The sequence below is a fragment of the Cavia porcellus genome, unplaced genomic scaffold (genome assembly GCF_034190915.1).
Source record: "Cavia porcellus strain 051 isolate PalLab524CR breed Dunkin Hartley unplaced genomic scaffold, mCavPor4.1 scaffold_13, whole genome shotgun sequence".
In the NCBI taxonomy this organism is placed as follows: domain Eukaryota; kingdom Metazoa; phylum Chordata; class Mammalia; order Rodentia; family Caviidae; genus Cavia; species Cavia porcellus.
Genome location: NW_026947496.1, coordinates 57016331 through 57041551, shown reverse-complemented (window position 1 = coordinate 57041551; position 25221 = coordinate 57016331). Strand labels below are relative to the sequence as shown.

Genomic DNA, 25221 nt, shown 5'->3' with positions numbered 1-25221 from the left:
AGAACTAGGTAAATAAATTCACAGGAATGCACAGTTTAAATGTTTTGTTTATTGAATGTATCTATACATTCTGCATCTTTTCATTCATACAGCATTTCTCACCCAAGCCCCCAAATCCCACACCTCTTGGTTTACACTCCAGTTTGAGCTCTGTCCTTGTTCTCATTCAAAATTTAATAAATATATTAGTGAAGTTGTAGAAAACTGCAATGTCATTACTTACTACTTTTGCATTTCCTTCCAGTCTTCTTAAGGTAGGAAGAAACAGGAGCATTCTTTTGATCTAAGAATGGTATCTAACAAGGTCATGATAAAGAGCAAGAGTACATATCCATTGACGTTTGAATATTTTTTTTTTTTAAAGAAAGGATAAAGAAGCAGAACTCTAGTTGCATTCATTTATGCCCTTGCAGTTCCTTCTGGCTGATATCTATTTCCTTCTGAATCTAGAAAATCACAACTTACTCCTCAGAGTCTGGCTTTATAGCCTGCCATGGAAGCTTCCTGAAACTCGCTGGGCATGGCTGTAATCTCTCCTGTTTTATTCTTGTGGTCTTTATGTCAAAGGTATCAGCTAACACTGTGTAGGTTTTTCAGCAGGCTGTCTCTTCTAGGTCCTTGCAGGGTCTTTACCTTATCTATTTTTGTTTCCTCAGTCATTTGAGATTTTCAAGTGCAAGAATGACACTATCTGAAAACTAGTTAAAAGTTAACTCTGGTTGCAGAAGGGAAAGTGTATTGAAGGAAAAAAAAAGGAAGCTTTAATCAGTAGAAGGCAAACCATGAGTAAGTGAAGGCTTGATTTAGAGTAAAATAGTAAAGATGTGGAAGAGTGTACTGTATGTGGAAGTAGAGCTAGATAGATATGTACTTCAGATATAGGTTTTCATATGTAATTATCCCATATTACGGTTATTTTGGCCCTAAATGAATCCCCTTGGTCATTCAATTATAAGTCTTTAATGGGTAACATCTAGTTCTTACATTTGTAATATAAAAAAAAACATAAACTACATTGTAAGTATTCAATAAAGTGAATTTCATTCTTTCTTGGAAAGCTTCCCATTTCCCAAAAATACTTATAATTCTTGATTTCACTTATTACAGATCTCTTAGAAACATATAAAATTGATTTTTTGATAGATTTTCACTTGACATTGCCTATATAAAATATGGAGCATGCTGTCTTTTAATATGATTTCCCCCCCTAAGCTTTTCACAGAATTGGCTAAGTGCATTAATGAAAGGGAAGATAGATGAATGGGTGGATGGGTTGATGGATAGATGGGTGAATGGATAGATGGCTGAGTGAATGGATGGATGGATCAACATTTGGAAAAATGAACGGATGGAGAAATGGATGGATGAGTAGGTGGTTGATCAAATAGACATCTGAGTGAAGTGCTATTGTACATCTGAAAGTGAGAAGTGAATAACAGTGATAGTGATGATGGCTGCCTTCCATATTCTGATGCCTTGAGGAGGGTTATTCATATTTTCAGTTGTTTAAATTGAAATAAGTTGGATCACTGAGGTAAATTTCTTACTGCATAACAAACTGAAAAAAACTCATTTCTCTTGGTAATTTATTTGCACATTTTTTAATTCTATTAAAATACAGATTTCATTGCTAGAGCAGTTTCTGTAGGAAGATGAAGAATCTGATCCTTTCTGGTATGAAATCCTGAAAAATTGATAATTCAGATAGAATATATAAAAATATATCCCGTTTGGGAGAAAAAGAAGAGATTATTTTCTAACTTTGTATATCCAAATACTAAAATAATCATTACCTTTAACTTTAGCATAAGGAGGTTTTTAGGAGTTTGATTTTCCATACTACTTATTAACTTAGCTGAAAAAGTTAATAGTGTAAAATTTTATATAAATCTTACATTTATCTAGTACACATAATTAAAATGCTTTTATATCGTTATATTTATCATTCATTATTTATTATTATTATATTTAGCCTGATATTAATAACTCCATGTCTTCCATTTTATTTCATTTTTACGTAATCTTTCTTCAAGAAAGCCTTTAAGACAGTTTCTAAAAGTTCACAGATTGTAAACATTGAGGTGAAAAAATTGGCGAGAAGAAATATGTCAGTGTTCCAGTTTCCTAAAATATAAGTTACATTAAGCAACACAAACCCTTTCAGGAAACCTTTATGCTTATTACAAAGTATGGCCCATAGCATAAATTTAAAGAATCCTGGATTGGCTGTCACAAGTTAATTATACCAGGTAACCCACAGATCAGTTCTTTGAAGTTCAAAATTTTGGTTCAGGGCTTTGTGTCAACAAGTGAGAATAATACTGCTAATCAACAACCCACAAAATCCAGAAGATAAAATAAAACCATCTGATAGGAATATATGTACCTATCCCTAAGCCAAGACAATGTGTATGTGTATATCCAAACCCAGTGTGGGAACTCGTGACAGAAACACTGAGTAATGTAATACAAACATTCAACATCTCTGAAATGTAGCTGAGCCTATTTTAAAGGTTTCTTCTCTTCTCACAATCCAAAAGTAACTTAGAATGTTTTTTTTTTAAAAACTCAAAACGCTTAATGTATATATAGATAACCTTTTTTATAAAAACATACTTTCCATGAATGTTATTTGTTTCACATGCATGTTTTTAATAAGTTTGGAGTGAAACTTACCTCAGGCTCAGCAGTGTAGAGAATGTACTCAGGTAAATATGAAAGAGTCAAATGGACAGGTGTGAAAGTTTTATCATCTTGTTAGAAATGGGGTAGCTCCCCAGAGTATGTGTCTGAACAGAAGAGGATCCTCCCTTCCTGAAGAGGAATAACATTGTCATTTTTAGGATGTTTCTTAGAAAACATTGGAATACATTTTGTTGTGTGGACAAGTATATAATTCAAGACTAATATACTTGTGCTATGGAACATTAGCATTCTATTTTTATGCAAGTTAATTTTTAAAGGGCCAGTTATCCACCATACATAATCATCATAATAGAAAATCTCCATAAGGCAGTTCTAAGAAGCCTGATACTGAAGTATCTAAGACAGTGAAGTTCCAAACATATTTCCATCAGTGGATGAACTAAATGGCTAGCCCATAGACTCTTGAAAAGAATTGATCCAGCCTTAAATGTGTTGGAAAACTGTTAATATTGCCTGTGCACAGCCATCTGTAATAGAAAAAGAGACCTCAAGAGTTTACCAGTGCCCAAGGAGCTTAGTGTCTGAGAAAGTTTGGAAACAGTAGATAAGGTTATAAAAGAGCCATTTAAGTATTGATGCATATCTATAAAAGTGATGTCCATGAAACTGGACTAGAGGAACAAAACTATTCTATCTTGCAAGAACTCCATGGCAGGACTGGAGGTTCTTGGACCACTCTTGATTTATCTTGATGTAAGATTAAGCTTTATTTTCTCAGTATAGGAAACTTTCCTAAGCTGAAAACTCTTCGTAGAGAGACAAACTTGAGAAAATAAGTTTATAGAAAAATACTTTGTACAAAATGTCAACTCTTGAAAGCTATCTTTTAAGGATTTAGGAATTCTAACTGCAATTAATTTAAGAATATTACACGGAATTATTAGCTAAATTAGAACCTGACTTAGGAAAGGTTAGGAAAATGGAAAGTTCCAGAAATCTTGCAATAGACCATGCAATAGACATAGTGCTGTCTTGTCAGGACCGAGTAACTAGAATGAGTAAATTAATCTTGTTCATTTTTTTGGTCACAAATCATAGTTTGAAAGATAGTATAGTGGACATAGTGTTTTTATGTAATCCCAGCTGCAGCACCACCAGTGGCACCTGGAAAATTGTTGGAGATGCAAATTCTATGGCTCCATCCCTAACCTAATGTGGTCCTAGATCTAGCAATGAATAGTTTAAAAGTCTTCCAGGTGATAGCCCTATAGTAAAATTGGAAGAAAAAAAACAGGTCACATGGCTATCCCTCAGCTGGACAGGACAGGGCACTGTGATTCATAGCTCTACAAAGAATGCATATGGTAAATAGTCAAAGAAAATTCCACAAAGGAAAGTCAGTGTTGGCTACCAAAGAAAAGGAATCAATTCTGGGCAGGAAAAATAATTCAGCATCTTCTCCAATTCCTGAGTTGATAAAATATCCCTTATGCATGCAGGATAAGTTTATTGTCCTTCAGTGTTATTGTTAGAAGTGACTTCTATTTCAGGGTTCTAGTCTCTAACTCCAATCGAGTCTTTCTCCAAGCCCTATTCAGAGAAGGTGTCTGACTCTGAATTTCAGTGGCCCTTGCAGCATACCTTAGCACCTTAGTTCCTTACCTTCTTTCTGTGAGGCACCTGTGTATGAGTACAGAAGAGGTGTGTACTGATATGTTTCTTCTTCATGTTCTCTCAGCCAGGAGCTAGGTCTTACAGGGAGGCCTGCAGTTGCTCATGTTTCAGGGAGGTTAAATATTCCTAATACTGGGATGAAATATCATGAAACCACTGTTGTTCACCTAAGCAGTTGTGCATGAGTTTTTTCTGTAATCTAAAAATATAGTAGAACTGGCATTAATGATTTTTGATTCTTATTGATTTGAGCCTGAATCTTTCCTGGTGTAGAGAATACTGTCCAGTATTGAGGCTATTTGAGTCTTAAAGCTTTCTTTTAATTTGAATTCATAAGACAGTTGTTGGTCTCATTTCTCTGTTTTCTTCTTTGTGTTATTATCTCAAATATCCAAATATTTATAGTTTTTGTAGATACTGATTTGTATAAAGATACAAATGTGTTTAATGGATTGTTGTCTAGACTTCATGAATTTCTTAGATGAACAATTGTGTATTTGGACGAGAAATCCTCTCTCAGGAGCCTTTTGTTATACAGGTTTGAGTTCATTTTAGCAGCAATATTATTGAGTTACTGTCGTAAAAATGCATTTAACTCCAAATGTGTATGTCATGATAATATAGCATGATTTAATAGAAGTGAAGTAAATGTTCCTTTACTTTCAGTCGTTTCCTTATGAATATGAAGACGTGTTAATTGGTCTGAAGTAAGTGCATTTCTCTAGAGTATCCAAAGGAGCCAAACGAGTTCCTTTCTAGAGCTCTGGTGTCCTCTTCATGGAGTGTGTGTCCAGCAGATTAACACAGCCTCTTATGATTAGCCTGTTGCTTACTTTAAGGTGGGATAATGAACCGTTAAATCTCTCCCATTCTTTTGCTTTTTGCTTGGGAGATTTCCCGCCAGATAAATCACTAAGCCAATACAGTTGGCTTTACAAGATGAATGTCAGAAATAGTATAGCCAAAGGAATGAAAAGTTTGATAATATTTTCCTAAATACTGTCAGCAGGTTATGTTTGAACTCAAGGGGGAGCAGTTTTATTGCTGAGCTTGTGGGGGTGAGAGCAGTTGTAAATAACCTACAGTGTTTTGCGTTTTTTCCTTGACATTTATTTTCTCATGAATTTTCATCAATATATATTTGCTTTTCTTAACTCTCATTATTTATCCTGTAATATATGCATTGTGAATACTTTTCTTGTACAACTAATTGTAAGCATCCATCTCTTAGAGTATGCACTCAGAAAGTGCCATCTAAAATAGCCTTGTTATTTTCCATACAGCAGTTTAATCATTGTGATCCCGTGTGATCTCATCTCTACTGAGATGTGCTTTCTGAGGAAATGTAGAGTTCCACTGCATTTACTAACCTTCAAGTTGAATAAATTACTGTAATATTCAGAACATAGTCAGGGGAAAAACAATATTTTCAGAAATGTTGTTTTTCATGCAAAATATTTGACAGTTTTCCATTCTAAAACCTAGCTGTGTTATTATGGATGCTTAAATGTCATCAGAAAATACAGGTCAATGTTGCCTAGACAACAGTACACTTTCTAAGCAAACAAGGTTTTTTAAAAGTCATGAAATCCCTGCCATCATTGAATTACAGCATGGACCATTAGAGCAGCTTAAAGCAATTATGTTGACTTATTCCAAACTAACCATGGACTGCACAGTTAAGTGAAATAATTAACCTCTTAGTACACAAGGAAAGAGCAATAAAAAGGTACGTGTAAAGGTATATTATAAAACTGATCAGCAAGTTAAAATGCCACAGTGATTTAAAATGCACACCTTTCAATGCAAACTAGAGTACTACATTTTCGAAGGTTCATCTCATAAATCTTCGTTTAATATTTCTGTGCCAAGACTAGAGCCACTCATTGTTATCTACATTTTCAGCTCTATTTATTTGCAGAAAATCCAGTTCCCAGAAAGCTTAGAAAGCAATTTCATTTATAGTGAAGTGGTATAAAAATTTCACTTTGACTCTCTGTAGGGAGGCCTGGGTTATTGAAGGTTTTCTGTTGAGAAACAATTACTCCATCCATTTACTGAATATTGTTTATTTTTATGTTGTGTGAAATGCCCTGTGGGCCTCTTAGGACTTACTGGAAGAACCAATTTAGGAAGAAAATATCCAATTAGCTCAAAATTTTATGATACACACAGAGTTTGCATTCTTTGAGAGTCAATATGTTTGTTTTGGAGTACTATGTGATTTCTATAATGTTAGTCTTTACGTTTGAAATAGTTCCTCATTTCACTATGGTCATGAAGCCAGGTTTGTTTCATGAAAAATACAGAAGCTAACATACCAGAATGTTTTTCATTCTTCTGTTATTCCAAATATTTCTATGTTTGTAGTAGAAATATACTAATTCACAGCATGAGAAAATAACTGAAAATATGTCTGTTTTGTGTTGCCAAAATCAGAAGCTCTATAGTTAAACTCGACATGTGTTCAGTCAACAAGAGGTATCTTCAATTTGTTTTAAGGATTACTAATCTCAAAAGTGGTGAATTTCAGCTTCCTGGTGCTTCCAATGCTATGTCTACTCTATATAACTCAGCACAGTTGAGTTTAGCTCATCATTTAAAAATCGTCACAAACTTCTGATAACACCTACTAACTTTCTGTCTTTATATATTTAAATTTCAAGAAAAATCTGCATTTTCTCTTTATAAATAAAATTTGTTGAGGGCTGCTAAGAGTTAAGTACTACTCTTTTTGGGTGTCATACTCTAAAATTTTAGTAAAGGGATTAACAGTCAAATTGGTTGTGAGACATGCTATTGATTGAGAGGAGATATTCTTCGTATTGTTCAGCAGCATCAACTTTAGCTCCTAAGACTGAGTAGGAACCCATCACTATTTATCTGCTTATTTGTGATACATTTTGTTTCTCTTCATAATTAATGTTTCTTTCTTCTTAACTGCCTATCTCTAACGCCTCCTTATGACTTTTACGTGTCAGTGTGACTATTGTTGTACCTCTTCCAGGCAGAAAGACAACCATCATGTGTTCAGACACAGGTTCTGCTGAGCCACCACATTTCTAACAAGATGCTATAAATTCTCATTCTAGTCCCTTTGCTTATTTCAGCATCTGATTCCTCACCTGAGCGCCTTCTCTGTGCTGCACACTTGATGCTAAGTGTGCATCTGAAATAAGTTTCACGGCAGCCTGGTAAAAATCATGCAGGTGAAACAAATATTCTTGTGAAGTGTGCTAAAAGAAAAGTAGTTCATCTGTACCTCAAGAGGCTGTAGTCATTTTTAATATATTTTTGGATTGTGAGAAGAGGAAAAAAATCTTTAAAATTATATGTGTTGTAAATTAGGGACAATGAATGTTGGTACTACATTACCCAGTGGTTTCTCTCCTGGCAAACAATAGCATTTGCATGTTCTGCTATTGCAGAGCTGTGTAAAGATTGCACAACTCACTCTACTTCAGGGCTTGTAAGCAAACAGTCTACTTAAATCTCTAGCATCTAGTATTTGATTAAGGAAATATAAATGAATGCCTCATAAGTGATAGGCCCTTGGAGAGCTCCCTGGGTCATAGAGAGAGCAACATAGAAAGTCTCCACTGTTGCACAAATAATATTCAAGTAAGACAATAAATAAGAAATATATAGAATATAAGAAAACTCAGTTTTGAGAAATAATCTGAAGGGCATAAAATGGGTTATACAATAGAAAGTAATTGCTTTATGAAGTATTTCCAAGACAGGTTTCAGAAAAATTTTCTTATTGTATAAACTATAAAAATATAAATTATAATACATTTAAGAAATTATAACTGTTCCAAATATGTACATGCTTCTTATACCTTAAAAGAGTATTATAACTATTTATATATCATTGTTTTTCTGTTGGATATTAGTAGTCTAGTGATGAATTAAGTGTATGACAAGTTGTGTGGAGACTGTATGCAAAAATCACATTTTATATAACAGATGTGGTGTCTATGATATTCATTGGAAAGCCCAAGAACTAACACTCTAAGATTCCAAGGAATGACTATATATATATATATGAGAACATGTGTAATAAATGGATGTATGCATGTTACATATATGTATATGCATGTATAATCATCTTAACACTTTTAATGTATGTTTTTTTAATTTGTCAGTCTTCTGTGTCTTATAGCCTGGCTTTCTTCAAGTCTTCTACAGTGGCTCTCTAAAGGCATAAAACAATGATGGCAGACTGTTTAGAGCTTGCAGTGATACAAAAAGTTTTGTACTAAGTTTGCCACCACTAGCATGGAGTCATTTATTCATTCAACAGATACGATTTTTGAATGTCTACTCTATTCCAGGCACTGTGCAAGAATCTATGAAGAAATCAGGAATAAAATATATTTTAAAGATTCCTAGGAAAAGTCCTTAGATGCTTAAATTTTCCATGTAATTCCCCAAGTTGAAAAACAGTGCTCATATTTCTTGTTAAGCTGGCTAGGTTCATTGTTCCCAAATCCTTATGGTTTAATCCTACCCTGACGTGGCAAGAAAATATCACATAGTTAGAAAGCTTTCATTGACAGCTCTACCCAAAACTATGACAGGTCCCTGTGTGCCAGCCCTGTTCCCCCCGTAACTTTTTCACTCAAGAAAATGTAACAGGATGCAAGTGAAAGCATGTGAAAGGTTAGTAAAGGAATATATATATATATATATATATATATATATATATATATACATATATATATATATATATATACACATATATATACACATATATATATGCATAATTTGTAAATTCTGATACATAAACTCAGAGTACTAATGACATTTTTCACTCTCATCTTTTCTGAAACCAGTTGTTCTGTTGCCCTTTGTATCTCCTTCAGATTATTTCTCAAAACTGAATTTTTCACGTTTGCTTATTTAGTAACTGTGCTTTTTATTAGAATATTTTTCTACAGTGGTAGAGACTTTCAAGTTTGCTCACACTGTAATCCCAGGTACTCTCCAAATGTCTGTCACATATAAGATTTTGTTTATGTTTCCTTGAGCAAATAATAAATGCTAATGCTGTAAGAATTCTGTAACTGTGTGCTTAGACACCCTAAAGTAATGTTCAGTGTGTTGTGCTGATTATTTGCAGTAGTTCACAGCTGGATATGCAACTGTTTTTGCTTTTATTGTTATTTTTGCAAAATCTAAACTGTAGAATCAATTGTGGTTTTTTAAATTCATAATGAGATACACGCAAGTGTTCTGTTTTAAAAGTTAGGAAATTAATGTCATTCTTACCCTTTTTTACATACAAATTTAAGAGACAAATCCATGAGTAATCTATCACAAGATTTATTTCTGGAAAATACTTCACACTTATTTAATAAAGTCATTACCAAAATTATACATAATCTTGAGTAATACCGTTAAGTAATGCCACATAAAAATATCTTGCAAAATTAAGATGGACAAGAGCATGTTTCTTCACTAAAGTGGACTTGTGAGTCATACTTAAATAGCTTAGTACAACACATTACATTTAAAAAAAAAAAACCCTCTTTACTTGGAAAGAATGATCATTGTGCATTTATCAGTCTAATTTCTATTTGTTTTAGAGTTTCTTTTCTAAAAGATGGAGGACTGAAAATAGCCAATGTGACCAAAGCTGATTCTGGAACCTACACCTGCACAGCAGAAAACCAGTTTGGAAAAGCCAATGGCACAACACTCCTGGTGGTTACAGGTGGGTGGGTATCCCCCAGACTGCATGAAGTAGGGTTGCACTGCATCACATCATATGCTGACCAAGTATGTTGAACACAGGTTTTTCAAAATATGCAGCACTCCGTGTAGTAGAATCTATGGATTTTTCTTCTATTATTTTTGTAGAGTACATTACTTAGTGTTTGTTTCACACAATATAGTGTACATGGGAAGACGCATTCATTACTATACTCTCTTTTTATTTTATGCTGTTCTGTTAGGCCACATATTTCAGGCACAGGGTTTTTTTCCCATTGTAATTGGCTTTTGCTGGTGGTGTTCAAGTTCATGAAAAGAACTGCTTACAGTTGCTGATGCATTTCTTCATATCATATGAGAAAAAAAGTGAGCATCTATTGTGTGACAAGTATTTGAACTGTACGAGTGAGAAGATCTACAAAGGTACTGGGCTCATAGCTCTTAAACTGTACCCCAGCTAGAAAGAAAATAAGCAATAAAAATAAGAAACAAGGAGATTATTAGAAGAAAAGAATGCAAACAATTGAGAAAGTAAAGAGTGTATATTGAAAGGAGAAGCATGAAATAGAGTGTTCAGAATAGATCTTGCTGAGGGGAAATTGGGACAAAGTTTTTAGGCAGACGAAGGTGAAAAGTAACAGATTTCCTGGGGACAATTATTTAAACACTAGGGAGACCTTTTTAAAACTTCAGCTTTCAGTCGAATTGAAAAGCGGAGGCAAGGGACAGCTTTTAGGGAAGAAATGAGGTCATGGGAATGACATTTATACAAGAATGATAAGCTGCTGTGTTGAGAACACTGGGGCAGGAAGGGTGGAGACACAGACGTTCTCAGAGCCATGGCTGCAAACCAGGAAGAAGGTAATCATGACTCAGATGGGATTAGCAGCCACAGAAATGATTGGTGGAATTAGATTCTGGATATAACCTGAGTCTGCAGGAGATATTGAAATTAGATGTGAGGTCCAGAGTAAGAGAGGGTTCCAGACTGCCTGCAGGTGAGCAACAGGAAGAATTGACAGTCAAAACAGTTGTGATAGCACCCGCTGATGGTTAAATAGCATTGAGAGGAAGAAGATCATGACTTTGGGGGCATTGAATGTGAGATGCTTATGGGCGGTTTGTGAAGCAGATTGTAGATTTGCCAGATCTCCATGTATTAAAATAGCAGAGCTTCATTTTTTGCTCCTATGACAGGTCCATGGTGTTTCAGTTGTGTTCTCTTCCTAGGAATAAGGGAATCTATTTTCTCCACCATGTGCCCCATTGCCCATTACCACAGAATGGTAAAGACAGAATATTAAGTTCCCTAATAGTTCTAGACTTTAGCCTTTCAGTGCCACATGTAACTCCTACTTCATCAGCCATAGCACAGCTTAGGGCTATAGTTGAATTAAAATTGATAAAAATTTAATCCTACTATGCACCCTAAAGAAAGACGTGATGATTGACACCCATGTGGAGATGCTGGGTAGGTAGTGGAATATAAAAACTTGGTATAGGAAGAGTGCTCAAGGACAGTGCACATGTTAGTTATTGGCTTATAGAGGAGTACTTGAAACTGAGACACCAGCTCAAATCACAAGAAGAATGCATAAAGACAGGACATTTTAAAAATGAAAGCAGAACTCTGCACACGTTCTGAGTTAAGAAATATGGGAACAAAAGTTGGAAATTTGGCATAAAGATAGACACGAAAAGATTTCACAGCATGGTGGAAAAAAAAAAAAAAACTTAAGATCACAGAAACCAAGAGATGGAAGCACAATGGGGAGAAGACAGTGATCAAGGATAGCAGATACAGCTGAGAAATCCAGTAATATAAGAACAAAAATTTGTCACTGGCTATTGCATCAGGGACCTTGATGAGGACAAACGCCTGACTGGAGTAGATTCCATAGATAACTTGAAAGAAGTGTATACAGACCAAATCTACAAATGACTCTTTGAAGACTTTTGCTGCCATGTAATGCTAAGACTTGGGGAAGAAAAATGGAAAATTAGGGTCAAAGGAAGTGGAATTCACAAGAGATGGAAAGTCTGCGATGACAGGGAAAAAGATGTGCATGTGGACATTTATTTTGAGACAAATGCATTAATTAACAATAATGAAGTGTCCCTTTCATTGTCCCTATTCGTAATATCATTACAGAGCTTTTCAAATTCATGCAAAGATGAAAGAGTTGAGTGTATTTAAACTTTGATGCTAATACTATTCTCAGTCAGTGAAATTTGGCAAAAAACACAGTTGTTTCTGTTTCTACCCCTATATTTCATGAAATACTGAAACTAAGTTGAAATTCATTCTGTCAGTATTATTATAACTGTTTATAGATGACTTTAATTTCTAAACTTTAATATTCTGTGAACTCAGATATGCTAATTTCTTAACACAGATTTGTAGATCTAGTAAAATATAGTATATCTTTGCTTGAAAATAAGTACATTTTGATCTTGAAGACTTTCTGTTACGTAGACGTATGTGTACATCTGTACATATGCAGACATACACACAGTAAGTCAGCTGACAGTTTTCCTGTACCAGTTGTTTTCAGTATGATAAAAATGCTAACATTTTACTGACAAATTGTTTTCCTAATAGAACCTACGAGAATAACTTTGGCCCCTTCTAATATGGATGTCTCGGTGGGTGAAAGTATCATTTTGCCCTGCCAGGTGAAACATGACCCTTTGTTAGACATTATGTTTACCTGGTACTTCAATGGGGCCCTCACGGATTTTAAGAAAGATGGATCCCACTTTGAGAAAGTTGGTGGGGTAAGTAGTGGCATTTTTCATACATTTCATATTACATGCGTCTATGACATGTTGCCCCTGAAAAAACACCTGGAACATTGGCAGTACTCCAGAGATGTTTCTAAATGATAGAATGCTGTTTCTCAATTCTATTTTGTTCTAATTTTATGTTTGTAATTACTACAAATCAAGCACATTTACTTCAGTGTGTAATTTTAATTAAAGTTGGTGCATATTGCATTTATGTTAAATGTTATTCTGCAGATATTTTGTTGTATACCACTGGTATACAATTGTTTAATTGCAGAAAGTCATCTTTATGATGAAGTTGCAGGTAAGTTGTATTTACTAAGTACTTTTACAGTTGCACTGGACATTAATCTTAAGACCAATCCTTTTACAGGTTGAAAATTTGAAGACTCGAAAAGTATACTTTCTCAGAGTCACTCAGCTAATTAGTGGTGGGACTTCAAGCTTTGCTCTACAAATGCTCTCCAATAATTCATTGTTTTTCCTGGTTTGTGGAGGTCTGTTTCAGGGAGAAAAAAAAAAAACAAAAAAACAAAAAAACACTGCGGGCTCTAAGGAAAAGTTAGCATTTGGAGAAAGGTTAGGGAGTCACCCATTGCTGATGAGTCACTGAGTCTGACAGTGAGACCCCTAGCTGGTTTCTTATCTGTAAATTCAGACAAGCAAGGCCAACCTTCTTTGCACACATGCTGCACTGACTCAGTGATAATTTGATTCTGTTTGAAACTACGTCACATTTGGCTTTCATCCTTAGATATTAACACATAGATATCAGTAAAACATGTAATGGTCAACTCAACTATATTAATTTGACAAGGCTTATTATTAAGAATATGTTTAAGTATCCATTGGCATATTAAAATATTAGGATTATGTACAAATCAAAAGGCTGCTATCTAGTGTAGATTTAAGAATGTATCTCAGAAGATTTGTTTTAGTACTTGTGCCCAGTACCTGAGAATGTGATCTTATTTGGAAATAGATTATTACAGAAGTAATGAAGTAAATTAAGATGAAATTGTCCTAAGTTGGTTTGGCCCCAACCTGACATAATGGTATGTTTTAGAAAGATGGCAGTTTGGACCCAAATACACACAGAGTAGATACCAGGTGTGGATGCAGAGCCAGACAAGGCCATGTGGTAGTGGTAGCAGAGACTGGAGGTAATGTGCCAAGGAATGGGGGCTCCCCAGAAACTGGAAGAGGCAAGGAGAGACCCACTACAGAGTCTGAAAGGGACATGGTGCCTCCAGCACCTTCATTTCAGACTTTGAGCCATGAGAGGACACATGTCTGTTGTTCAAAGCCACTTGATTTGTGGTGCATTTTTATTATTATCCTAAGAAATCAATATAGAAAAAAGAAAAAAATTAATACAAAGTAAAATTTCAACTACTAATTTTCTAATTTTTAAAGCTGATTCAAGGTTTTGAAAAACATTATCAGTTGCTGCAAACCCTTAGCATTTCTTTTACTGTCGTTTTAAGTGTCGGCCCTTGGAATTGTCACTAGTTTCTTCCATCACAACAGAAAGCACATGTCTATATTCTCACCTTCAGTGTACTCCATACTTAGGATCTTTTGCAATTTCTTCTTTCTTTGGTGGGAGCCTTGACACAAACAAAAGCCTCACATCTAACTTTCATAAGAACCTGTAAAACAATATAGACAAGACTCTTCCCCTAAACCCAATCTTCTCTTTTACTTTAATTTTTGAATAAGTCAATTTGAAATATTACATATAATTTAGCTAGTTACATTTGTGGTTTGTCAGCTGAATTTCAATGATATTGGGTGGTTTTTTTTTTTTTGTTTGTTTGTTTGGTTTTTTTTGACTGGGGATCAAACTTGTCAGGCAGGTGTTTACACCGCTGAGTTAAATCCCCAGCCTTGATGTTGGTCTTTATCTAAGACCAGGCCCTCTGTCTTAGTTAATGCTAAATAAGTGCATGTGGAAGAACTGAAAATCCAGAGTCCTTTGCTTATATTATGTTTTACACAGCTACAAAGAAACACTCAAAGGTTGAACTAGATTGCTGCTTTCTGTAAGAGGAAATTGTAGTTAAGAACATTTGAGTTAATAATATAATTTAACTTTCCTCATTTACCCAGCACTGATGGTTGTACCGAAGGCATAAAGTCATCTCTGTAAAGAGTCAAGTGTCTGAAACATGAAATTTCATCAATTAATGCCATCATTTGGCAATTCTGTTCTTTCCTCACATGCTGGTTCATGGCCTATGAATTTTTTTTTTTTTTTATTGACTGGTGCCATTAGTAACTTAATATTCTCCCATCAGCATAAAACAGTAAGCCTTACAAGATGACATTGCCCTTAAGCACAAGCAATTAAGTAAATTGGTTTTCAGTTGCATGAGACAGGAATTATGTAACAGCTCTTGTCCTCTGATTCTGTATTCATTGCTGCATGCACATTAATACCTAGTCTGCTTATCTTTTTTCCAGTGTGTTCATCGATATATGCCTTATTGAGAAAAACCAGCAGAATATGAGCAAAGAAGCTGATAAGTGGAGAAGTTGCCTGCCTAGGTGCATAGAGCCATAGGTTTAAAGAGGAAGCAGTAGTTTAGGTTATGGGAAATTAGCTCATAATTTAGAACCAATTCAGTCCGTTGTCTTGGGGACTGTACTGTATATTCAGTACATAGTCATTCATTTTTAAGAAATCATTCAGGGAAACAATTATAAAATCAAAAGAAATTCAGTAATTTGCAATAGATTATATAAATTTGGGCATGTTCAAAAAGAATAGAATGATGTCAACCACAGGTTTCTGCGAATTTCAAAGTACACATTCACAAAAGCACATTTAATCAAGTGTCTAAAGTAGATGCGCCCAGAGGAGAAGTCTAGCTCCACAGGCTATTTCAGCCTGTCGTCTATGGGGCAGTAGAAATAAGATAATGAAATGAAGAGAAAAACTTCTACTCAGGTTCACTGTTCACCAAATAAATCCCTAAGTGTGGTACAGTGAGATCGGACAAGGAGGGGTTTGTATTCAGATATGCAAAGTTTTCGGATGCTATTGCTTGTTCTATGATATCCACAGATGAATGGATCACTTAAATTCCTGCTTCTTACTTTCTGATCTCTTTTCACATTAATTTTTATTACTTTCCACTTTCTTTCCTTCCACAAGATGTTGCACACTGTTCTCTTTGAGTACTATTTTCTCTCCATTTTACCTATATATATTTATCTTCATATATAATTTTTAATTCAAGTAAGACAGTAACATAGTCATCTGTGTTACTGCATTTTATATGTACAGTTAAAAGAAGAGACACAGGTCCAGGAGTACATACATGGTAGCATTTTCATACCCATTTCCAGACCAGAGTTGACAACAGGGAAAAGAGATTGCATTATTTATCTCTACACAATATCTTTCTTTCCCATACTATAAATACACCTTAGCTTCCATTGATAGAAAAGGGAAATGATAGTCAAAAATTCAAGAGAAACAAAAGAACATTGTTAGCTTTTATGTGAAGCTCTAGGTTCTGTTAATTAAGTCTGATTGGGAGAACTTTGAAGGATAATTTTGGCTTGCCTAATAAGCTAAATTTTAGATTTAAGACCCTTTATGAGGTTGGAGTTCACTGTAAATAAAACATTTAAGACTAAAAACACAAAGGGTTCACCTATATTATAAGGATGTTTAAATGTATATGCTTTGCCTAGGCATGATAGCACATGCTTGCAATCCCAGAACTTGTAAGGTTAAGACTGGACGATCACCATGAGTCTGAAGCCAACCTGGGCTACATAATGAGTTCAAGGCCAGCCTGACCCTTCCACAAAAAAAAAAAAAAAAAAAGCAAATAATAATTGCTTTTATAAAACTTAGTAGTACAAGTAGTTTAAAAATGAAGAATATCTAGAACCAAGTTGAACAGTCTTATAAACATTTTGTGGGGTTAGAACTGTGATGAATTAGAATGTGTGTGGGATAAAAGTCACAGGAAGCAAAATAAGAAGTGAAGCAGTGACAAGCAATCTGCCTTTCATTTAACTGGCTCCCTTCAATATGATTTATTTCCCACAGCCGCAATCGCACTCTGGTTATAGCAGCTACTTGTGAACTTGACGCTTGATGTATTTTTCCAGCTCTCAGTGGTAGAAAAGAGTATCTTTAAAAGCAGTGCTTTGTGTGTGATATTATGTGATCACTTGATATTATGATTATTTATTTTGTAGAATTATTTGGTTGTAAGTACTAAAATTTTGAGAAAACATTAGTTCTTTTTTAGGGTACAACTATGTAAAAGTGAGACCTAAAAAAGACAACAAGAATGTTGAAGGGAGACTTATTAGGCAAGAGGAAAGAAGAATGGGGAAGAATAGAGTGTATGGGTCTGCATTCGTATTATCAAAGTGCATTACACTCATTCGCCTCCTCCTCCCAAAATGTGAAATTGCAGAGGAAGCTGAGACGGGGAAGGGGGGTGATGGGTGGGAGACTCACGAATGAGTAAGCTGAAACCCATCAATCTATGTAACCAGTATGCACTAATAAAAATGTGGCAGAAAGTTTACATGTGGATTTTAATATGAATCTGAGACAAAACACCCATTCCACAAATTACTTATTATGACACTCTGAGTTTGAAATATCTTGTCCAAACTTGAAGGACCTACTAAATTCGATCGTTAAGAGAAAGTACCCAGTAAGTAAAGAACCCATAAATGTGGGCATCGTACCAGAAAAATTATTGCTGTAGGTTTTTAGCACACTTCCTGAAGCACCACTCTCAGATTAACATTTGATAATTTAAGAAGTTTCTCCAAACGGAGACAGGCAAATACATAAAACACTTGCATTTTTCTCCACCCCATCTTTTATTCAACCAAACATGAAGACTTAGTTCTGCTTAGAGTGCAATTGGTATTCCAGGATTATGTTTCTTAAATGTAGTATTTATTAAGATAAATAGTTCAAAATGAAACACAGTTGAAATCCTGTGACATTAATATGAAAATTCAAAAAAATGTGAAAGAGACAAACCAAGGGTTGTGTAACACAGAGTACTGTAGTCCATAAAAGAATATACAACTAGTTATTAGCAAGAATTAGGGTAAAAATGTGAATTTCAAACAGAGAACTATTCACAGCAAAACTAATCATGGTATTATAGTAATCACAAACAAGTAATGCTCCATGTAATAGAGCTTTAAGATATAGCAAGTAAAAAAACAAAGAAATAGTGAGAAATGAAATGCTGTGTAGACTGAGCACTTTTACCCAACAAAATATCAACTTGCTATAAATTATAAAAAATTTATACTACAATTTCTTGAAGTAATAGTTGCAGTAGGTGCCTCAATTCATGGAGTTAATGTGTTCCACAATATTGGAAAAGATGGCAACATTTGAGTTTGTGTGGGAAAAGCAGCCATGGTTGTGTTTGTCATCCAATATAGAGTTTGTAAACAAAAACACATATTGCTAAACACTTTTGTTCACAAACAAAAACATTCATGAAACGAGGTACCACTGTGCATGAAAAATTTATTCTCAAAATACACTCTACACACTCCCTTTCATTTTATAAATGCCTTTGTAAAATTTAAGTAATGATCTCAGGGAGTTAGCTCAGCAGCACATTCGCCTTCATGCAATACATAAGATCATGAGTTCAATCCTAGTACCAAAAAAAAATTAAGTTATAAAATAACAGAAGAAAGGTATGTAGAAGACATGAAAGAACAAATGGAATTGATATAATTTTAAAAGCAGTAAGTAAGATCTGGAGAATATCAGTGAGGTATAGAAAATATTCAAATTTGATATAAAGAGAATGTAACAGATAAATGAAAAAACACAGAGGACTTCATATTGAAGTCGTAAATATATAAATTCAATCAAGTGAATGATATCTGGAAAAATATCAAGTTGGTAAATCATCAGAATTTTAATTTTATTTAAATGTAAATAAATAGTCTACTTACTATAACTAGATAAGTTTAGTGAAATTTTTTTTCACATTTAAGGAAATTGGTAATATGTAAACCATTTGAGAATATTTAAAAAATAATATTTTTTATTGGTTTTGTAAGATTAACAAACAAGAGAAGAACCTGGTAAGATAGTAAATAAATTAGTAAGTGCAAATTAGTAATTTCTTGAATGCAGTATGGAGCCTAAATTAAATTTTAGAAAAATAGAATGGACATTGTGTTAAAGTATAACCCATTTATGAAATACTAGGAGATATCCCATGAACTTTAAATATCCCATGAACCAAAGCATACATCATTATCAATAAATCTAACAAAATAAGCCATGATAGTCTCACAAAAAGGCATCTAGTAAAATTAAAAGGCAATAACTGATCTTTAAACTTATTAAAATAGTAGTAGGAGCATTATTCCTTTGTATCTTAAAATTGTCTTTAAAGTATAATAATAGAGGTACATTGATTTAAATTGGAAACAAGACAAGGGTATGCATAATATCATGACTATAAAACAATTTGGAGATGTTCAGGAAAAGGCCAGAAGATATTGAACAAAAATGAAAGATAATCTTTGAAATAAAGAGAAAAAATATTACTTGAGGAGAAAATACCGTTAAAGGTATTCAACATGTGATATTATCAGTTATAAAATTTTAAAAGATTAATCAGGGTTCAGCCAACTGCCGATATACAAAACAAATTTGTTAAATATAAAAGATTTCTGATCAAATTCACAGACCTGTATCTTGTAATCTGAGTAATTACTTTGAAGTTAAAAATATTCAATATATTAACCCTTGTTAATTTCCCGTTTTTTTTTCTCTCTAAAATAATAAACAGTAAACTGTCAGAAAATATAATAGGACAGCTGGAGATTTAGCTCAGAGGCTCAAGTGCTTACCTGCTAAGTGCAAGGTGGTGAGTTCAATCCCTGGTACAAAATGATAATAATCACAGGTCAAAATCTCACTCAGAAGATAAAGAAGATACATGTTAGTAATTTGCACATAAATGATATGAGCCCTACACTCAACTATTTTCTTAAACAAGTGCGAGAGACATGAAGAAAGACAGAAATTAAGAGGAATTAACACACATTTTAACACTTTTAGATGAAATTAAATGCATAGTGTAAGATTTTAATTTTGAGCATATTTTCCATTGTTTATAAATACTACCAGAGGGATGGGGATTTAGCTCTGTGGCTTAAGCATTTGCCTGGTAAGTGCAAGGTCGTGAGTTTGATCACTGGTACCAAAATAAAATAATAAAAATAAATACCGCCAGATACCAATTTTAGAAATTCTAAGAGTTCTGGGAATAAGAGATAAGGTAAAACTGGATATGATAGCACGCATCCATAATTCTAGCACTCTGGGAGGCTGAGGCAGGGTGGTTGGAAGCCTGGGAATTTAGAGATTTAGTGAGACCCTGACTTTTCTCTTTAAAATTTCTCCAAATAGATGGTTGAAAACCATTATTTCTATACTACTCAAAACAAAATGGTGTAAATTTTAAAATACACATATAGGTTCATTGTTAAAAAAACTGCAACAGAATGCCGACTTATAAACCCTCGTTCAGTGTCTTGTACACTATTCATTAATTCTCTTTGCCTCAGCTTTCTCATCTGTAAAATGTAGATGATTACAATATTTTATTCAGATGTATAAATGAAGTACTAAGAACTGTACATGTTAGCTCTTACTCATATTACTAAATCTGCTGGCGGTAGATTGTTTCCAAATTATTTTCCACAAAAGCTGTATCAATGTATGCTCCTAATAGCCAAAATTTTCCCATACACTTTTCTGAACATAGTTTTATCCTTGATTTTTCTTGTTAAAATTTTGCCAAACAGATGGTAGAAACGCATTATCTCCATATTGCCAACTTCTCGTTTCTCAGAGATTGAAAATCTCCCTATTTGTTTATTTGAAGTTTAGTTTGGATAATAAACAAAAATTAAAAATTGCTGTATAACTGATTCCGCAAATCAAGAAATCTGGGACTTCATGCAGTACTAACCAAGTTTAATGAAATGCAAAATTACTTCTTCAGATGAGTGAGAAAAGTATCTTTTATTTCTGACGAAACATTTACAAAAATCTCAGCTGCCTGGTTTAAAATATACATGTATGACTGTTTTGTTTTTAAATCTAATAGAGAATGACTTAAAAGTTGCAAAAACAAAATGCAAACTGCTTTAAGGCAACCATCAGCTTGATAGAAATTTTATTTTTTTTCTAAAGACAAAGTAATGAAATTTACATCTATATATATCGGATTTTCATCTCCTCTATTTCAGATGCTAATTGGACAGAGTTCTCTTTGGGGGCACAACAGGAAATAATTTATACACAGATTCCCTATGTGGCCTAACATGGAGGTGCACAATCCCAACAGGAGGCTGAAGCAAGAGAATTACTAGGAGTTCAAGGCCAGCCTGAAGTACATAGTGAGACCCCTGTTTCAAAAACCAAACCAAACCAAAACAAAATTCCCAGTGCATCCTGGGCTTTCCCTGTCTCAAGATATCAGATTCATCTTCTATAAATTGCAACTTGCAATTATTTTTTTAACTTGCATTAACTTGCATTATTTTTTTAACTTGCATAACTTGCATTATTTTTCTGCTAGAATTCAGGATTTCTATTTTATAGATTTTAATAGGTACTTATTTATTCTGGTTATTCATCATATTATAGTTAAATTCACTGGAAATATGTTTCTACAGTATGTCAGTTTTCTGTTAACTTTCTCAGTAACATCACTCTTAAAAATAAGAACTTTCATTTTCACATAACCAAACTCCTCTGTATTTTCGATTTTTCCTAAGGTTTCTTGATTTAATAGAGATGGACAAGTTGTCAGAATTTGAGAAATACACAGATGTTAGAAACAGTATTCGTAGAGGGTTATGAGAGAAACTTGGGGGATATTGGAAAGAATATTTTATGTCTCTAGGAGAGAAATGTACAGAGAAGTATAAATGTTAGTGAATATTTCAGGGGAACTTTGCTGTGACTATCATCTTGTTTCCTGACATACCTCCAATAAAACTGAATCACTTAGCAATTCTTTAAATTTGGCTTTTTTGTTGTTATTTTTATATATATATATTGCTGACAAGTATAACAGGCTATTTTTCATTGCTTTTAAGATATACTGATATTGTGCTATTCCACACACACTACTTGTTTTAGCCATTTGAACAACAAAATCTAGTACCAGCGATATGGTAATAAGAGTATTTATGTACATGTGGATATGTTTGGATGTTTACCAACATATGAAAATGCAACTAAGTTTGTTTACAAATATTTTTAAATCTCTAGTATATCAAAGAGATGCAATAATAATTAACTTTTACTGCTTATAATTCCATGAGCTGTTTTGTATTATAAAATTCTGTAACTGCTATTTACCTGCATCTCTTCTGCAGAGTGAAAAAAAAATTGTATCTCTGGAGACTGATGCTAACACTGACTGGTAGAATGAGTCCAGTTTATAGGGTTCTTTGTTTGTTTGTTTGTTTGTTCATTTGTTTACAAAGATGAATGGGATAAAATTTCTGAATACATGTGAGAAAAGAGGACAGAGTCAAAACAGGAATAATTCCAGGAAATACAGTGAACATACAAGTAATCGCATATCGAAATTAGGAGAAAAATAGTTGCTGATCGGAGCTTTACGTTTGATTCATTCTGGCATATTTTTAAACCAGTATCTCTAGGTATAATTTACATACCATACCATTTAGTCATTTTAAATGTAAAATTTATTGATTTTTAATATAGTCAGAATTACCTTTCTATCAAAACAGTCAAATCCAGAATACTTTTCAGTATCTATAAAAGAAACTTTTTTTTCAGATCCTCACTCCACACCTGCAATTCCAGACAGTCTCGTATATTTTCATATTCTGGAATTCTGTATAAATGAAATTATATAGTATATGGTGTTTTGTGACTGTTGTTTGTTTGCTTGTTTTGGGAGTGTGTGTATGTATGTACCTGGAATCAAACTCAGGACCTTGCACTTGCCAGATGGGCACTGTGCCACTGAGCTATATCCTTGGCCTCACTCTCTTTTGTAAATAAGCATTTTGGAGCCATTTTAAGTTCACAGCAAACAGTGTATAAAGTAGACTCGCTGTAGTAACTCTGGGTTGTGTACATGCAGGGCTTCCTGCAGTATCAATTTTCTTCAACAGAGTTATAGATTTGTTACAATGAGCCTACACTGGTCCATCATCACTTCCAAGTTCACAGTTTACCTTAAATTCATTCTTGTGCATTGGACACGTTGCAACAAATGAATAGTGGTTGGGTGAGGGGAATTAAGCTCACAACCTTGGTTTTGATCTGCCATGACAGTAACAAGCAGAATAGCTCCATTCCCCTAAAAAATCCTTCTTTATCCCCCTGTAACACCTGGTAGCTGCTCTTTTTTATTTTCATTTTTTAGTGCTTTCATATTTTTACTTTTTCCAGGATATCATGTACTGTAGTTAATATATAGAGTATCTAATATTTTTAGACTTCTTTCACTTAATAATATATGTTTAAAATTATTCAATTTCTTGTCATTTCAATACTTTTTAGCATCAAATAGTATACTGCTGTCCAGGTATACCAAAGTTACTTGTCCCTACACCCACTGAACAATATCTTGATTGTCTCTGAGTTCAGGCAGTATGGATGAATTGTAAATATCCATGTGCAAGTTTTTTTGTGGATGAAGATTTTAATTTATTGTAGGATCCTATAGTAAGAATATTTATATGTGTTTGCATCTATAAGAAATGGTCAGTGTGTCTTCTTCAATTTAGTAATATGGTGGTCTGTACCTGGGCTACTCTGATGGGTGTTTAGTGGTATTTCATTGTTTTAATTCAAACTTCCTTAATCACATGTAATTTAAGCACACTTACATACACTTCCACACTTTCGTACACTTCCTTGCAATCTATATCTTCTTTGATGAGGTATCTGTTTAGTTCTTGGTCTCACATCTTTATGCTTTAGTTGCTTTTGCTGAGTTTTAAGGGCTCTTTTTATATTCTGCATAAAGATGTTTCAAAAGAAACAAATTTGTGAATATTTTCTCCCAGTCTGTGGCTTTTCCTCTTATCCTCTTAACATGTTTAATAGAGAAGTTTTTCATTCAAAGGAAGTCTAGCTTGTCTATTTTTTTTTTTTTTTACATACTGTGCTTCTGTATAGAGCCTTTGCTGTAGGGCCATCTATGTTTTCTCTTGTGTGATCCTCTTATTTTTGTAGTTTGCTTTTTTTAATTTTAAATTTAGGACTGTGACACATTTTGTCATAGTATGAAATCTGTGGCTAGATGTGTTTCCTGTGAATATGTAGTTTTTCTAGAAATATGATTTAAAGGCTATCTTTGAACTGTTGTATTTCTTTTGATCCTTTGTCAAATATTAGTTGTTAATGTTTTGTGTATTTATTTTGGCCTTACTATTCAGCTACATTCATCTGTTTGTTCTTCATAAACAACATGTTTTTATTCCTGTATCGTTAGCAAAAGACTTGACATTGGATAATGTCAGTGTTCCAGGATTATTTCATTGAAATATTGAGTGAGTGTGCTAGGATTTTGTCCTTGTTTATGAATTTAGAGTCAAGTTGTTGATATCCGCAAATTGATCTGCTTGCCTATGGTTGGCATTGTGATAAACCTGTAAACCAAATTGGAAAGAAGTAGCATTTTGGCATTATTGTATGTTCTTCTTCATGAACATAGAATCTCTCTCCACTTATTATGTTGTTTGATTTCTTTTATCATACTCTTGTAGCTTTTCATGGATCTTGTTTATATTTTGTTATATTTACCCCCACCCCAGTGTTTCAGTAATTTGGGGTGCTAATATAAACTTCTTACTTCAAGTTCTGTGTAACATTCTTTGTATTTAAGAAAGTTATAGAATTTTATGTACATTATAACATTGCATCCTATTAACTTATTTGTTCCAGGGTACTTTTTGTTGTTATTGTTGTTGATTTCTTAAGATTTTCTAAATGGAAAATCATGTCATCTGCAAACAAATAGAGTTGTATTTTCTCCTTCTAAATTTGTGTGCTTTTTACTTTAGTTTCTTGTCTTTTTCCATTGGCTAGGTGTTCCAGTACGATGCTGGAAAGTAGTAATGGTAAGGCCCATCTTGCTTTGTTTCTGATTTTAGAACATTTGTAAGTTTTTCATAATTAAGTACAGTGTAAATTATAAGTTGTTTCTTGAGGTTCTTTATCAAAGTGAAGAAGTTTTAATGTGTGCTGTTCTTTATCAAATTTTTTCTATTAGCATTCTCATCATGTATTCATTCTTTAGTTTGTTATGATATATTGTACATTGATCAGTCTTTCATGCCTAAAACAAAGTCCATTTTGTTACA

General features: G+C 33.7%; 1 protein-coding gene across 7 annotated transcripts in view; it reads left to right on the top strand.

The window, feature by feature from the left end:
• The window catches only part of Cntn3 (contactin 3), a 319453-nt gene that overhangs the window by 248460 nt on the left and 45772 nt on the right, over window positions 1-25221 (top strand). For all 7 annotated transcript variants that reach the window (XM_063260258.1, XM_063260257.1, XM_063260261.1 and 4 more), the window contains 2 exons: window positions 9912-10039; window positions 12641-12816. In XM_063260258.1, the coding sequence (XP_063116328.1) occupies window positions 9912-10039; window positions 12641-12816 (304 nt within the window). The remainder of the gene's footprint in view (window positions 1-9911; window positions 10040-12640; window positions 12817-25221) is intronic.